The sequence below is a fragment of the Tympanuchus pallidicinctus genome, unplaced genomic scaffold (assembly GCF_026119805.1).
Source record: "Tympanuchus pallidicinctus isolate F22 unplaced genomic scaffold, pur_lepc_1.0 scaffold22, whole genome shotgun sequence".
NCBI classification, from domain to species: Eukaryota; Metazoa; Chordata; class Aves; order Galliformes; family Phasianidae; genus Tympanuchus; species Tympanuchus pallidicinctus.
This window is the reverse complement of record NW_026294739.1, coordinates 4,102,241-4,119,141: the sequence shown is the minus strand read 5'-3', so window position 1 is coordinate 4,119,141 and position 16,901 is coordinate 4,102,241. Positions and strand designations below refer to the sequence as shown.

Sequence of the window (16,901 nt, the reverse complement as noted above, 5' to 3'; positions counted from 1 at the left end):
GAGCTCTGGGCTGGCAGCTCTTCACCTGGAATGGCTCTTTCTCTTCCCACTGTCATAAACAGCGTCCATCCTTTCCATGTGCTTGGATGATGGGCTTTGGGAATGACATTGGATCAGTTGCTGGAGTGTAAGATCTTGGAAAGGCAGAAAGAAGGAAGGTGACTGCAAGGTTACAATGAGTCAGTGATGGACTTTGGTTGCCGTTAGCAATTGGGTTTTACAGCAATTTGTTGCTTTGACCTTCAGCTCCGCCGTTTCTGTTTTGGTTTCTGAGGACTCCTTGTACACATCCATGCTCCCTGGATGCTGTGTGGCCAGGCCAGAGCAACTCTAGCCTGTCTGCTAAGGCCTCGGCTGGAGTCCTGGCTGAGAGCTGCTCTTCCCCTGGATCTTCAGCTGAAGAAACAGAGTTTGTGCTTTGTGTCCTGCCCGTGCCCATGATAATGTCTATGGATACTTCTGCTCTCTTCCCCTCTAGTTTGGTCTGATTTAATGGCGAGGTGACATCAGCCAGAGGAGGTATTTGCTCATTTGGGGTGCACAAGCGACAGGGGACAGGATATCCAACTCCAAGTGCACAACGCAGAGATTGCTGTGCATCGAAGTACTCAGCAAACTCCTTTTGTTATCCATAGGTGCAGCCTTACCACAGGGGCAGGTTTGGGGCTGGTGGAGGCCCACGTCCAGCTCTGCTCCAGTTGGCGGGCAGCCTGGTAGCAAACAGCAGCGTGGAAGCAGACAATAGGAAAGGAAATCAGTAGGAAAGTGGAATCCTGCTGCCTGGCACTCAGAGAGATCCCTGATTCCAACAGATGCATGAAAAAAATTAGGCTTACTCAAGCAGGAGGGTGAGAGGAGAAGGAAGATGTGGGAAAGCACCAGCAGACAGCACAAGACCAAGTGCCACTGGCAGGTGATCTGTGTAAATAGGCTGCTTTTAACTGGGCTGCTTCACTCACAGATTTTTGCGTGCCCTCTGTGTGTGTGCTGTGTGCCCATGTGGGCTGTCCTGGTGCTGGTGGCGATGAGAAGGGATGTTTGGGCAGCCCATAGGAGCCGCTGGGTATCACAGGATAGCCTTGTTGACTCCGGATCTTGCTTGATCCTCCCCCAAATCCCAGGCATTGTCTTTGTTTCCTCGCTCTGAGCGGTTTTGTTTGGATACATCCTGCCTCTGCTTTGAGATGACAGAGAGCTCATCATGTACTGCTGGTGCACAAAACCACACTGTCGCCCTGCTGCTGCTCGAGGGTAAATCACTGCCCACGAGTCTTCTCCTGCCTCCCAGTGTTTGCCACATCTGTGCTCAGCAGTCTGTGTGCATCACTCAACCCCAGCGCTATCACAGATCTTCCATCCAGAGCAGAAAAACATCCTCAAGAGCCATTGCCTTACGTTTTGAACCAGAGCATCACCTCTATGAGGTGTTGAATTGAATTAAGGATGGTGGCTGCCTCACTCATCGCAATGAAATTCTAATTAAAGTCACCACCCTCTCAGCTTTGCCACATGGATGTTTTTGACAGAAATAACTCTCATCATTGTGCAACCCGCTGTGTCAATATTTAGGCACGTCCTACCCCTCCTTTTGTTCCTCGGGAGCTGTCAAGGAGGAGCTGATCATCTTTAGGCCTCTGCACACTACTCTAAGACATCTCTGCTTCCTCCTATTGCCAGAAGTTAGTTCAGGGATGCTGATACTCCTCTCCAGCAGCAGGAACTCCAGTCTCCCCCAGCAGTCATTTGGAACAATATCATCATAAATGGCCTTGTGCTCCTTGAATGCTCCCATCAAGGGACTGAAGCTCAGTCATCAGGTATATCCTAACAACAAAGCCTTTACACAGCTGTCGGTGAGCTTAGGGGTGTCCCTGGAGCAAGGCGTGCATAGGGACCCAATGAGGCTGCAGCCACCCGATGTCCAGGGCTGCAGGAAGGAGGGGGTTAAGCAGAGTGAGCATGTCAGGAGGCAGAATGCATCCAGCCTGTGCTCTCTGTGCAGCAGATGATGCAAAAATAGGGGAAGTCCATGGTGGCAGGAAAGAAGAAATGTACAGGACTTGCTTTCTGCCAAGCTAAGCCTATACAACCTGTTCTTTCTGGGCTGGGTTGTTAATATTCTCTGCCTTTTTCCTGCTCCCTATTTTTTTTCTTTTTTCTTTTTTTTTTCCTTTTTTTCTTTTTTCCCCCCACAAACTACTGCCCAGAAGAGGTTAAAATGCAGTCTTTGTGCACGAATGGTTCATTCTGGGACGTGAAACATTCCATCCTGCTTTTCTTCAGCTGCACACAGGGAAAGTGCTGGGGAGGGGGTTGGGCTGCCAGATAACACCGTGCTGCAGCCCAGGGATTCTGGCAGGGACTGCACATGGAGAGCTGTGGGCTCCGTGCTGCACCATCCCAGCTGAACAACAGAGTGGTTACCTTGCAGGAGGAGGTATCATGGGCTTGTGTGCCAGCTTCTCTCCTGGATCTGTAATACTGGCCATCTGTTGGATGTTGTTGGTGCTGTTGGTTTACCATGGTATGTAGGAGGGAGAGAGTGCACATGTAATATCTGTGCGTTATTTTTTTCATATGGAGTCATTGTAAGATCTTCTTGTCCCAAACTTTTCTAGGGCAGAGTGAAACAGTGGAAGGATGAGGAGTGCCTGTGGGCACTCAGTGCTGCGGGGTCTCCTGGTGCAGCATGGAAGTGTGTGGCTCTCTCCCATCCCAGCTCAGAGGATGGAGCAGCTCCCGCAGGGTCCTGCCCCAGCTAACGCTGTGCCACCTGGCTGCCCTTCAGTGCTTCTGCTCTTAAAGCAACCCAGCCCCAGCTAAGCTCCGTATTTCTCCTCGGCAACACATTTTCTACATAACAACCTGAACAGGTGAGATGGCCCTTGTACAACAGCCCAGGAGAGAGCAGTGAATCAGTTGTAAAAGTGAGAAAAAATGGTTTTCCATGGTTGGTGGGTTCTGCCAGCTCCTGAAAGGGACACCACACGGCTGATGTGCTGAATGTTAACAGGAGAAAGAAGGCAATGAATTAGTGCCCTGTTGCCAGCAGCTCATTCCGAGCTGAGAATAACCCTTTGCAGAGCAGCCCTTTGGCTCAAGGAAAGAAACCCTATGCCTCGCTAATCTCTGCATCTTGATAAGCACCAGGATTGAGGCTAGCAAGGGGAGGCTGTTTGGCACGTGAGCACATGCTGCTGGTGTGCTGGTGGGAAAGGTTTGCCATGGGTGGAGAGGGACGGTGCCATGAGTTGCACAGGAGAGGTTTGGCCATAAAAGTCCCAAACCAATGGCTTACTGCCCTATTCCAGACTAGGGGATGTGCGTCAGCATTTTATTGTCCAAATTACACATAATGTCATCTATGTCCCACAAGCAGCAGTTCCCCTACTGTGTTCAGTCCCTGGAAATCACAGCAGTAGAAGCACGTTTGGAGGCAATCAGGGAATAGGGTCGGGCACTGACGCACATTGCTGCGGGTCCTGTCCAGCTGCTGCTCCCTCTTCTTCCCTCCCTGCCTTGCCCTCCTGCGGATACCCCTCCAGGCAATGAGCTGATGCCAGGACAGGCAGCAGGAATGCAGCACATATAGAATAATTGCAGCTGTGTGAGGCACCGCGGGGTCTGTTCCTGCCTGAGTAACTCCGGAGCTGCCCCGTGCCATGTGCAGAAGTAGTGGAGGCAGCCCAGCACCCAGCCCTGCAGGGTCCCAGACATGGGGAGATGCCTCCCAGCTGCAGGGCTGCCCCTGCTCTTCCAGGAAAATCTCAGTGGACTTTGAGACTCACGTGCAACACAGGTCATGGCGATCATTCTTAAATCCAGAAGTCACTTGGTTGGACCATCCGATATAACTCAACTGGTGTAGATACAAAAGGTTTTCCTGCCGAGGCTCGGATACAGCAAAGGGTCTGTGCTCTGTATGCCCTGAATAATTGGGCTGTCATGGGAAAAGAGTTCGAGTCATTGTGATTTCTGACTTGGTGCCAGCGGTGCAACCTGAAATGAAGGGGAATTTCCTGCACACCATTCCTGTTTTACGCTCTTGTTCTCAAGGGAAGGCTGTCTCTGCTAAGGATGGCCTCAGTCCTTTCCTCCCCACGCCCCCCATCCACTACGGCAGCTCTGCAAAGAGCTCTGTACCTGTGCAAATGCAATGCCATGCCAAAACGGTTCATGGCTAATTGATTAACTTCCGTCTATTGCCGAGCCACTCCCTTCGTCCTCACCTGTCTCAGACATTTATAGCAGCGATAGGATGCTAGAAATAGAGGCACTTACGTTCAGAGCTGTGGGAGGCTGTAAACAAAAGGAGTTTGGGAGCTGATCTGCAGAAGAGATCCTTTCCAGCTCGCGGCAGCATGAAAACCCATGGGTGTGCTTCAAGGTAAGGGGAGATGGAGGAATTAGCATTGGTGGTCTGCAGGGAGGTCTGTTTAGACATGAGTGGTTAGTGACCTGCGGCTAGTTTACATGCTGCTCCAGGTAAAGATTAATTTTGTCTTCTTGGATCCCGAGACTCTTAATTTGAAAGAAGCTCGTTGTGTCGACACGGTTCCTTATAGGGGATCTGTGTTATTTTCTGCTTAATCCAAATAAACCGAAGTGTGTCGAACCTTAAGGCGTGCAGTCACATCCAAGTACTGCACTTTGGCCCAGGGTGTCCTTGGTCGATGGATGCGTGGTAACAGGGGTGCTCTGAATGCATTCTGTGCCTTGTGCCACAGGAGCTCCCATTGACAGAGCTGATAGTTATGAAATAGCCCTGCTTACTGCTTCGACTGCCTCAGTGTGCTCCATAATGCTCGGAACTCTCCCTGCTCACCTTCAGCAAATACAGCAAAACAGTGCTCAGACAAGTGGGACTTGTCCCGAAGAGGTCAAACGATATTTCAGCCGACATCGTGCCTGGTGTCTGTGGGTCTGACGTGCTCACACTTAGGAATCACTTGGCTGGAGAACTGCAGTTTCCTGACCAAGTCCTGTGCATGTTGTGCTCAGGGCAGTGGCTGCTCCTTCCCCTCTTAGCAAGCAGGTTACCAGAGCCTGTCCCTCTGGGGTCCCATTGTCCTTTCAGCCCCTTTGGAAGAGCTGAAGACAGCTGTCCTGCCATCCATGTATTCACCAGGCAGTGAAGTGGGGGTCAGTGCCACCGGGGGACAATTAGCCCATCATTTCTGCTTGGGGATGTTGGTTGTAAAGAGGCAGTTCAGCTTTCCTTCTCGTTTCATAGGGGTGGTGACCTTGCACATGACTTACACTCAGGATGCTTTAGGCAAACATTGACTCATTTGCCCCAACAAACCATCTGAGTGCAATCCTCCTGCTTTTCACTTTGCAGACAACACCTGAGCAAACATGGAACCTTATCTCACACATTGAATTCTGCAGAAAAGGTGCAGAAAAAGGACACAGGCAGACTGGCTTAGCAAGTACCACCATGCAGGTAGAAAGGCAGACCTTGAGACATCACCACAGCAGCACCAACTTCATCTTAAGTGAAAGGCTGGGGAACAAGGCAAGGGGTCAGGGTGTGTTCAGCAGATGCAAGCCACTGGTCCCTCTGTGTTTCTCCCAGGTGTCAATTCTACCCATAAAGCACTCAAAGGGAAGGGGTTTCTGCCCCCTGGGAACAAAAAGTAAAGAAATACTGATGACGTCATAGAATCATTCAGGTTGGAAAAGACCCCTCAGATCCCCAAGTCCAACCCCAGCCCACCCCACCATGCCCACTGCCCACGTCCCTCAGTGCCACATCTCCATGGCTCCGAACACCTCAAGGATGGTGACACAACCCTGTGCAGCTGTGCAGTGCATCACTGCTCTTTCCGACAAGAAACGTTCTCTAATACCCAATCTGAGACCCATCTACGTCTTGGCATTCCTCATGAAGAAGTTGTGCTGCCATTTCCCACCACAGCTTGGTGCTTCCCAGGCCATGGGAAGGGCTCTGCTGCTGTCACAGGGGGGAGAGTGCACTCACGCAATGCAAAGCTCAGAGCACGGTCAGCCCTCTTTCTGCAGCACTGCCACCCATTGCACTGCGGCACCACACCCTGCACCCAAAATTCTTGGGCTCTTGTTCATTTTACAGCAGGCTGTTAGACATCAGTTGTGACTGTCGTAGTTCTGTGCGCAGCTCCCAGTTTTATGTTGGACTTCGCTCTCTCCAGTTTGCTGTTATCTTATCTGTCTATGTCGTCTTTGCTCATGAGAGCCATCGGGAGGTTGTGAAAACATACTGGGCCTGGCAAGGATGCCGGGTTCAGCCAACGTGGTTTTGTGTGTGGCATTCTTTGCTCCTTCGTCACAGATCTGCTTCTTTGGTTCTCCACTCAGACCCATCGGGTTGTACTGGTCCTTGCACCAAGTTACAAATACCACTGACACAGACAGAGGGTTTCAGGCACAACGCACAGGGGAAACGTTTGGAAAGACTTTGGAGAAACTTGCCTCCTTTCTGCCCCTCCAGTGTTTGTCTTTTTTTCTGGTGTGACAATGGTTGTTTGGCACTGGGCTCTTTCCCAGGATAGAGAGCATTCCCAGGAAAACACAGTAGTTGGGATTGCCTTTTGCCTACCCACTACATGTCCCCAAATGGGAGGCATGGGAGCGCTGGCTTTCTGCTGGCTGGGCAGGGGGAAACCACAACCATGATGGTCCCACTCTGTAAAAAGAACTGTGCTGTCTCAAAACCCAAAGACCAAAGCCAGATCCTCTGTATTTTGGAAACCGTGGCTGAAACTGTACCCCATTAAGAAAGGTTTTAAGATCAGAAGAGTCAGATCAAGTCTGGTGGACATCAAACCTCCCAGAGAGCCTATTCATGTCCTGGTTAGAATGAATTGGTGACGAGACACGGGGGTTGTCTAATCAGTACTGGGAAAGGCCCGACTCTTTGTTCTCCAGGCAAAGCATTGGTGGATGAGGTGACCAACCCACAGCTCCAGCTCTGAGTTCAGGCAATTTAAAACCTGGCCAAGGGGAGTAAATCTGATGACATCACACGGGAGGTGCAGGTGAAGCCAAATGTGAGAGCCCAGGCTGGGAGAGTCATCTGTTTTGAGAATCAGGGTATAACTAGTGTGTTAGAGGCATTGCTGTGTTATTAATCAGCCTTCTATATTGAAAAGTCCCTGTCATCTTTAAAAAAAAAAAGTCAATTGTTTTGCTTTCTGACCATTATCTTCTGGAGTGTTGTCATTGCATGGCACACTCAGATTTCTTATCAAGGAAACACCCATAACTCCTACAAAGTTCTCCTTTTCTATGTCCTGGTGGCTGCCGAGAGACACTTGAAGAGAATAAACTCAAAGCAGGCAAACTCTGGGGCCTCAGAAACCAAAAACAAAAAGCAGTTTGTGCAGGTCAAAATGAGGATAAAATAGCAATTTCTCTCTGTCCTGCCTCATATCCCAGAGCTGCTGGCACAGCTGGTGCCTGGCATGTGGAAATCATGGCCCCAGTGACAGAAGTCATGAGGGCAGCAGTTTGGTGGTTCACATTTGGGGCAAGATGGCCTTCTAGGTAGCATCCACTGAAATTCTGCTCTCTTTCCAGGACTATCAAAAATCTCCTCTTTGTCAACTTGTTCCTGGGACTTGCCTTCCTCTTGGGATTCTTCCATGCAAGTAGCAGGAACCACCTGTAAGTCTTATCACAGCAAGAGCAGCCATTTGCTTGACTTGATGCACACAGTGCAGCGCGGAGCTAACCTGTGACACTTGAGTTAGCTCCCTTGATTTAAGCTGACGCTGCCAGCTTAAGAGATGGGGTATGGCTCTGGAAGGGCTGTTTTCCCCATGTGTTGCCTTCCTGCAGATTCCAGAAGAGTTCTGCAGAGCTGCTGGCGTCCCCCACGCCCTGCAAAGCCAAGACCAACATCATGTTCCTCAAGACCCACAAGACTGCCAGCAGCACCATCCTCAACATCCTGTTCCGCTTCACTGAGAAGCACAAACTCACAGCTGCCCTCCCTGCTGGCCAGGAGTTCCACCTGGGTTACCCACAGAGATTCATCACCAATTTTGTGGAGGGTTTTCAAACCCGAAAGCAAAACTACAACATCATGTGCAACCACCTGCGCTTCAACCCCTCTGAGGTAAGAGCCCTGGCACACGTGGAGAAACTGAAGGATGCCACCTCCCTGGGTTTGTGCAAGGCCTTTGGCATGGCCTTTCACCACATCCTTACCTCTAAATTAGATACATATGGATTTGAAAGCTGCACTACTTGGTGGATTAGGAACTGAGGGGATGGTGGTAGCCAGGGGGTTGTTGTCAATGGCTCTATGTCCAGATGGAGGACGGTCATGAGTGGTGTCCCTGGGGTCAGCAGTGCTCTTCCACATCGTTATCAATGACATGGACAGGTCAGCAAGTTTGTTGGTGACACCGAGCTGAGTGGTGGACCTGGACATGCTCAAAATGTGGGCACGTGAGAATCTAATCTGTCCTAACAGCCTTCTTCTTCCCCCCTCACGCACAGGTGCACAAGGTGATGGCAAAGAACACCTTTTATTTCTCCATCCTGAGGAACCCCATTGATCTGCTGGAATCTTCCTATGTCTACTACAAGAACATAGCCCCTGCATTCAGGAGATCCAAGGACGTGAATGATTACCTGGCATCACCCCTGAAATATTACCTTAAGGAGGACTACATGAGTAACATCTATGCCAAGAATAACATGTGGTTTGACTTCGGCTATGATAACAATGCAGAGGACAACGAAAAGTATATTCAGTCCATCTTGGATGAGACTGAAGAGAACTTCCACCTGATCTTGATAGCAGACTACTTTGATGAGTCCATGATCCTCCTGAAACGCACCTTGTGCTGGGATTTAGATGATGTGATTTACTTCAAACTCAATTCCAGGAGCAACGAGACTGTCCAGACCCTGACTCCAGAAAGCAAGGAGAGAGTAAAAAAGTGGTGCTCGCTGGACTGGAAGCTCTACCTGCACTTCAACCAGAGCTTCTGGAAGAGGATTGAGGAGACCATAGGATTTGAGGAGCTGAAGAAGGAGGTAAATGACCTGCGAATGAGGCAGAAGGAGCTCATGGAGACCTGCCTCTTGAACCAGGAGGCTGTGGCGAAGGATCACATCAAGGACAAGGCTCTCCTGCCTTTCCAGCCGGGGATGGCAAATATCCTTGGTTATAACCTCAGGCAGGACTTAGACAACGACACCCTGAAAAACTGCCAGAAAATGGTTGCACCAGAGCTCCAGTACATGTCCTACCTCTACTCCCTCCAGTACCCACACAACCAGAGGAAGCCCATAAACTTTCCCAAGCAGTGGAGCAGTTCTCAGAAGACGTAATCCCCTACTTTGCAGCTACAGCATCCCACTGCTGCAGCCTTTTGCACTGGCTGAGTTTGGCGATGAGACTCTTGCACAGGATGGGGAGGCTGGGGGTCATTTGAGAGCTACTTCCACCCTCTGTCATTCATTCTGTGGGAAAAAAAAAAAAAAAAGTGATCTTTTATTTCTTTATATTTACCGCCTTTTTCATTATGTGGATGCCAGACCTTCTGAGGGGCACGGCCTCTTCTTGGTACTGAGGCTGCAGCCACCATGTATCTGGACCTTCCAGATTTGCTGAGACTGTAGCAGAAGGCCTCCAGGCAAGGACACAGCCTTAGCTGGGTAATGCTCGAGTCCATGACGCTGCTGTCACATGCAGGGGACAGCCTGGTGCTGCTGGGCACTGGTAGGCTCTTGGACTGGGCTAGGCTTTCTTTCCACTTAAACATTAATCATGAGTTCAATCGTTTGATTTGCATTTGACCTTTCTTAATGGAGGTCGTTACTTTAACAGCTGGTTAAATCTCACTAGAGCAAGTCCTGGTTTCCTGCTTTTAGGAACCCAAAATAAAAGGAGTGAAGGGAACGAGGACAGGAGTGCGCAAAGGGAATGCAGCAGTGGAAGGCACAGGAGCACAGGAGGGGAATGAGTGTTCCAGGCTGGCAGCATCGGTGTTTTAGCATCAGCAGAGACTTTGCCACGTTCTGTTGCTCCCACGGCCAAACTCTCCATCACCAGTTAGGAGAGGGGTCCAGGGAGGCACTTCCACATCACATCCACTGTGATGGAGAGAATGAATCAAACTCCTGGCACTTCTGCACGTGGCCAATTCACAGGGAGCAGAGCAGTGCCATCACACCACAGCTGGGCTTGGGTTTCTGGAGCCCATTGCCAGCTTCTACAATGCCTGCCTCCACATATGGTGCAGGATTTCAGGTTTAACCAGGGTGCCCTCCCTCCCATGCAAGTCAGCGGTAAGGGATGTACGTGGGAAGTTTTTAGGACAGCTGTGGCACAACTTGCTAATGTGCAATTTGTTCCACACTGCTTCACATAGGTGTTCAAGGTATTGAGCTGCCTGATGGTGAGGGAGGCCACAATGGGCCATTTTGGCAGCTGGAGCAGCTCCCTGGGGCAGAGCAAGCAGCAGAGGGGGTGGCAGTGCATGGCTATGGTGAATCCAGAGGCCCCAACACCACTCCCCGGGTGGCAGGAGGGAAATGGAGCCAGGAGGCACATCCTCTTGGCATCCTCTACCCCCCAGCCCTGAGCCCAGGCACACAGCGAGGGGCCCAGGCTCTGCTGCCTGATAATGGTGCCTTTGTGCTGCTGCTGACTCAGGGCTTTTTGCTGGGCCCCGTGACCCATCTGTGGGGGACAACGCAAGGGGAGACGCAGCCGGCAGCAGGGGACAGAGCTGCGCTGCACAGGATCGGGTGAGTGCCTGAGCTTTATCTGCAGGGCGTTGGGCAAAGCCGCTACACAGAATGCAGGTGAGTGCCCCAGCCAACAGCACAGGGCAGGCAGCACCCCTGGGCCTTTGGTGGGAACGCAACAGAGGGAGGAGCTGATGAGATCCCATCACTCAGCTCACAGGACGTGCGTGGGGACAGCTCTGCCCCCTCCATTTCCCATTCCAGCCCTGGCCAGCCTGGGTTTGCAGAACCCCATTGCAACCAGCAGCATGGAGAGCAGCCTTGTCTTCTCTTTCGGCAGCACCGCATCTCCCACTCCCCACCTCGGTGGGGGCTGCCCTCTCTTTCCTGCAGGAACCATGGGCTCCCGGCACTTCCCTGCCCGGACTGTGCTCTTTGAGAAGGAGTCCACTGGTGTCACATACCGCGTGCCAGCCCTGCTCTACCTGCCCTGCGTGGCCAAGCTGCTGGCCTTTGCCGAGGAGCGGCTGAGCGCCGATGATGCCCACGCCAACCTGCTGGTGCTGCGCCGTGGCACCGTCTATGGCAGCTACGTGGAGGTGGGACGGGGTCCACGGGGAGGGAGAATGGCCCAAGGGTCCTGGGGGCTCACTACTCCCTCTCCAAGCAGTGGGAAGACATGCGGGTGCTGGAGACAGCAGCATTGCAGCACCACCGCTCGATGAACCCCTGCCCGCTCTACGATGAGTTCACCGGCACCCTCTTCCTCTTCTTCATCACGGTGCTGGGCAGGACACCCGAAGCCTTCCAGATTGTCACTGGGCAGAATGTCACTCGCCTCTGCTGTGTCACCAGCGCCGATCAGGGCCTGAGCTGGAGCAAAGCCACTGACCTGACGCAGCAGGTCATCGGCAGGGCCATCAAAGGTAGCAGCGTGGCCACGCAGGGCAGTGGGAGGGCCAGTGCAGTGGCTAGCAAAGGCCTCAGCCTGCAGCCCCATGTTGCGTGGCTGGGGTCCAGTGAGGGTCTGAGGGCAGAAATGTGGCTCGTGATGGAGGGGACCACTGGTAACACTTGTCCCCCTGTCCCCAGAGTGGGCCACCTTCGCGCTGGGCCCAGGGCATGGGATCCAGCTGCGCTCCGGCCGGCTGCTGGTGCCCGCCTACAGCTACCACATCGACTGCAAGGAGTGCTTCGGGCAGCTCTGCAAGACCACCCCGCACTCTTTCGCCTTCTACAGTGACGACCACGGCCAGGGATGGCGTTTTGGGGAGTTCATCCCCAACCTGCAGACAGGAGAGTGCCAGCTGGTCTCGGTGGATGAGGAGGATGGCTCCAACGTCCTCTACTGCAACGCCCGCAGCTCCCTGGGCTTCCGTGTCCAGGCACTGAGCACTGATGACGGGGCTGTTTTCCATGGGGGGCAGCTGGTCCCACGGCTGGTCGAGCCCCCACACGGCTGCCACGGCAGCATCATCGGCTTCCCCGCACCTTTGGTGTACGGCCCTCAGCCCCGCTCAGCTCTGCAGGCACTCCCTGCCACGGTTGCTGGCAGCAGGACTTCAACAGGACCTCGCAGCTGCTCCTCACTCCAAGGGGATCCCCAAGGCACTTCTGGGCCCTTCTTTCAAGCGCCGACATGGGTGCTCTACTCACACCCCACCAGCTCCATGTCGCGGGTCAACATGGGGGTTCACCTGAGCACCTTCCCCAGGGATGCAGACAGCTGGACTGAGCCCTGGGTCATCTACGAGGGCCCGAGCGCTTACTCAGACCTGGCTTACATGGAGCTGCCCCACAGCCAGTTTCCCGTCTCTGGTGGCCCGGCCATTGCTTTTGCCTGTCTGTACGAGAATGGGAAGCGCTCGCCCTATGAGCAGATCTCCTTCAGCATGTTCACGCTGCACGACGTGCTCCAGAACATCCCCCTGACGGCTGCAGTGCCCCACAGGAAGCGAAGGCGAAGGAGCTGTTGTGTCTGCTAGAGCCGCCCGCAGCGTCCCCTGGCAGGGGACAGCCACGGGCAGATGGGGCCGGCTGCCACCGGTGGCCAGGCTGGAGCTAGTGGCACCTGGGGACAGCCTGGCATGAGCCCTGTGGCACTGTGAGCAGTGCTGATGTTGGGATGCTGGGAGCTGGACCGTGCTGAGGGCTGCTGCCCCAAAACAGGGTTTTATCTCATTTTTATAGCTGATTTTCAAATATATGGTGGTTGGGCTTAAAAGTTCATGCTGATACGACCGTGTCACCCCAGTTCTCAGCCAACGTCCCTCTGTCCTACCACCCTTCCTCCATCTAAAATCCTTCTGAATAAATAACTGATTCCTAATGCCACTCCCCTGCCGCTTCCAGCTTCACACCTGTGCTGGAGATGCTATCTCACCTGCCCCCAAAAAACCCTGCCAGTGGGTAAGCTTCACACCCAGATCCACAGCACCCAAAAAGCCATATTCATGTGAATTAAAGAAGCAGCTAATCGCTTTCTCAAACACACACAGTCAACCAAATATCTGTGGAACCAAGAACCATCCAGATGTCGTCCTGAGGGGCACGGCCAGTGGGAACGGTGGGATGGGTTGTGTTTGGAGGTCTTTTCCAACCTTAACGACCCTATGAAATACACATTGAGTGGCACCAGCCTGACGTTGGCTGTGTGCGTGGATATATACGCATGAGTGTGAATTCTGAGGGACCTGCAGCCCATTTCCAGCACCGCCTCCATGCACAGCCCCAGCCCCGACCAAGCTGGGAGTCTGAGCTGCCCCTCACAGGAGGCACCACCACCGCAAAACAGATTAACAAAAATAAACCAGGCTTTTATTTACATACGTGGCTCAGGTGTGTCGCGGAATGGAAGACATGGAGTGAGCAGGAGTGGTCTCCCCAGAGGCCACAGCTGGGAAACATGGTCTCACCTCACCCCAGGCACACGGGAGAGCCCTGCCTCCTTCCTCTCACAGAAGCCGCAGAGGCACCCGGCGCAGCCGTTGATGATCTGGAGGAAGGTTAGCACCATCTCGGCAGCACTGATGAGCAGCAGGAGGGAGAAGAAGGTGACGTGCCATGCCACGATGCCCACCGGCTCCAGGCAGGTGCCCCAGGTGCTCGGGTAGAACAGGTAGAAATTCTCCAAGGCCCTGTACCGCATGAGGGACAGCATGAGCCACATGCAGCCTTCCCCGCTGTGGTCCTACTTTCCTGCCAACAACGTGAAGGCCCTGTACCTGTTGCTAGGGGTGTCCACGAAGGGGTAGTCCCAGATAAGGCCATTGCTGAGCTCAGTGGTGTTGTAGAGGCAGAGAGGGCCATCAGTCAGACCCAGCCCCGAGAAGAAGAAGCAGGCGGCAGAGCCCAGGAGAGCCAGCTTGGAGAGGACAACAGAGAGGAAGGCCTACAGGGAGCATGAGGTTTAGAGATGGGCAGAAGTGGGCAGGCAGGAGGAGTCCGCGCTCTGCCCTGACCTTCATTCAGGGGGCTGGGCATCGCACAGCATCTCGCTGCAGGGCCAGGGTTGAGGGAACATCGTGCAGTGCTCCACCGTGGAGCCAGAGGACAGGTGGCACCGTGCATTGTCCCACCACGTGACTGGTGACACCACGGATGTCTCACCACGTGCCCACGAGAGGTGGCCTTCCACAGACATCCCACCATGAGGTTACTGTGCCGTATCCCACAACATGGCCACGGGAGAGGGGACACTGTGTGATGTCCCCCCACAGGACAGTGGAGAGGACACTATGCAATGTCCTGCCATGGGGCCACAACGGAGGTGGCACCATATAACCTCCCACCAAGGGAGAGGAGGCACCCTACAATGCCCCACCACACACCCACAGGAGAGGGGACACGTCACCATGTCCCGCCCCACACCGTTGGGTACAACCTCCACCCTGACTTACGTTCCGACGGGTGCCGCAGTCGGAGCAGCAGGCGCATCGCCATCCCACAGCGGTGATGTGGATAGCTGCCAGCAGCACCTGCAGGAAGGAGAAAGTGGCCTGTGGGGACAAAGGGGAACAAAAGCAGGACGCTCAATCCTGCTCTTTGTCCTTGCTCTGTGCATGTTGGAGGAGGCCACGCAAGACACGGCGCTTACCATGACGCCGCCTCCCCAGGTGCCTGGCATGATCTTTGCCCTCCTGCTGATGTGCCCATCCACCAGGTACTGCCAGGACCCACCAGGGAAGAGCAGCAGGATGCTGGCCACCACGGAGAGCATGCCCAGCACCAGCAAGCAGGGGCCCACGATGCGGCTGCATCTCCCTACACACATTACCAACCTGCATGGAAAAGAGAGGAGGCGGCGGCTCTGGCTTTGCAGAAGCAGAACCCATGGGGTGCTGCGTGGTTGTTTCCATGGGAAGAGCTGCATCACAGCCCTGCTCCTGTGGAGGAATTGGGGTTGCCAATCCAATGTCAGGGCACTGCTGCTGCTGTTAGCTGGGAGCTCCAAGGCAGACTGCCAGCTCTGCCACCCATCCATCCAAGGCAGCTCTATCTCCTTTCTGATATCCATCATTCCCACTTTTGTAACAAACCCAAGACCTCTCATCCTTCCTGTTGTTCACCTAGAGTCAGGAGGACCCAGCACTGAGTCCTTTACTCCTCTGTAGTCCTTCCAGAAGAGCTCCTCGTTCCCTGGAGCTCACCCAGGGGGCTGCTCCAACCTCAGGCCTGCTGCAGGTCCCCCTTTGGCCTCAGCAGGGACTTCTCCCTCTCCCCCTCTCCCTGGGGGAATCTCCTCCCTCGCTCAGCACAGAAATGACAGAAGTGAAATTAGTCCATGGCCTAAAGCAAAAAGGATTCAAGCAGTATCTGGAGAAACCATTCTCCTTCCTCCAGGCTTACCTGGGAGCAAACGTGGGAGATATTGGCTGCGTGAAACCAGAGCTTCTCACCCTTCCTCGGAGTACCTCTGTCCTGGAAGAACACTGAGAGGCATCTCCCACGGGTCCTATTTATGATGCCCATCCCAGACATCCACCCACTGCATCAGTCATGTCACCATCATCCACAAAACCAGCAGCTCATGAGGAAGCATGACTGTCCCTCCGCACGGGGCAGCCCCCACCAGCGGCACCACCGTTTCCTTTACAACGAAACTGCCTCAAGGGAAGCAGATCCAGAAAGCAAATGAAAACAGGAGGAGCTGCACAGCTCCCTGGGCAGGGGGAGACCCACCAGCCGTGCAAACTGCAAGAAAAGACATCAATTCTTGCTGCCACAAGTCCAGCATGGAGAGGAATCCTGCGTAGGTCCTCTAGCCTGTAGAGGAATGGCAGCAATGCATTGCTCGGCTGCAGGGTGCTCCTGCAGGGCCTGGCTGCTCACCTCAGCCCACACCAGGTGGATATGGTGGATGCACAATGCAATGGTGCCTTGCTGCACGCGGGGATTCATTTCTAAGCAAGATGGTGCTGACTCATCCTCATCACACTGTCAGAGGCTGCAGCAGATGCGGCTGTATCTCACAGTGTTTCAGAGCAGAAGATCACTCCCAAGACCTAAGATATTATACATGGTATACAGCCCAACTTGTTCTACCTAGAGTAATGTGTGCAAGTGGTATTGCTCAACTTGGTTCAAAACGGCTTTTTCTGCATTCAGACCAACCTGGACAGGGACACTGAGATGATAAAACCTGCCTGAAGCACACTGTGCCACCAGAGAAATAGAAAAAGGAGCTGTGGCCCTCAGGCTCCACACGGCAGCAAGGAGCAAGCATTCTCACGTAGGATTCCTGACAGCAGGGAATAATTCCATTTCTCCTTTCTCTACTTTTTACAATGAGAGGAAGCATTTTCCACTTTACAGGAAGAAAACGTGTTGCAATTTTATCTCATGTCCTGTACGTCACAGCAACAAGCTTCCCACACACCTCACAGCCGCTCCCCATGAGACGTCAGCCGGATCTGTATCCCAACAATGCTGATCCTTACAGCCACCGCAGCTCAGTTCTCTAATAATAATTAAAAAAAGAGCTAATTTTAGCAGAGAATGGAGCAGCTCACGAGCACCATGACTCCCTGCTTGGCTTAAGAACGCGATTATGAAAGTGTAAGTGCAGCAATTAGTCAGATAACTTTCTGCCAAGTCACCCAGCCAAGCTGCTGCCAAGTGCAGCTCCATGAATAGCCATACTGCCCCACTGGGATCCCCAAGCCAACTCCTCCCCTGACAGCAGGTCACAGCAGTAAGGATGCTCACCAACA

General features: G+C 53.3%; 3 protein-coding genes across 4 annotated transcripts; 2 read left to right on the top strand and 1 right to left on the bottom strand.

The window, feature by feature from the left end:
- The first annotated feature begins 4,212 nt into the window (after positions 1-4,212).
- Positions 4,213-9,459, top strand: GAL3ST2 (galactose-3-O-sulfotransferase 2). The gene is made up of 4 exons (XM_052686554.1): positions 4,213-4,387; positions 7,561-7,647; positions 7,822-8,101; positions 8,488-9,459. The coding sequence occupies exons 1-4, from the start codon at positions 4,362-4,364 to the stop codon at positions 9,325-9,327; spliced, it is 1,233 nt and encodes a 410-aa protein (XP_052542514.1). The 5' UTR covers positions 4,213-4,361; the 3' UTR covers positions 9,328-9,459.
- Positions 9,460-10,994: 1,535 nt separating this feature from the next.
- NEU4 (neuraminidase 4) lies at positions 10,995-13,376 on the top strand. Its single transcript, XM_052686021.1, has 4 exons — positions 10,995-11,288; positions 11,360-11,615; positions 11,782-12,192; positions 12,322-13,376. Exons 1-4 carry the CDS (start codon positions 10,998-11,000, stop codon positions 12,672-12,674), a joined length of 1,311 nt encoding a protein of 436 aa, XP_052541981.1. The 5' UTR covers positions 10,995-10,997; the 3' UTR covers positions 12,675-13,376.
- Positions 13,377-13,484: 108 nt separating this feature from the next.
- TM4SF19 (transmembrane 4 L six family member 19) lies at positions 13,485-16,192 on the bottom strand. 2 transcript variants are annotated; one of them, XM_052686007.1, is made up of 4 exons: positions 14,786-16,192; positions 14,589-14,666; positions 13,914-14,080; positions 13,485-13,826 (listed from the first exon to the last, which is right to left on the bottom strand). In XM_052686007.1, the coding sequence occupies exons 1-4, from the start codon at positions 15,239-15,241 to the stop codon at positions 13,601-13,603; spliced, it is 927 nt and encodes a 308-aa protein (XP_052541967.1). In that variant the 5' UTR covers positions 15,242-16,192; the 3' UTR covers positions 13,485-13,600. The 2 variants fall into 2 exon arrangements, with proteins under 2 accessions (XP_052541967.1, XP_052541966.1); XM_052686006.1 differs by lacking the exon at positions 13,914-14,080 and having other exon boundaries at positions 14,589-16,192.
- Between the last annotated feature and the right edge of the window lie 709 nt (positions 16,193-16,901).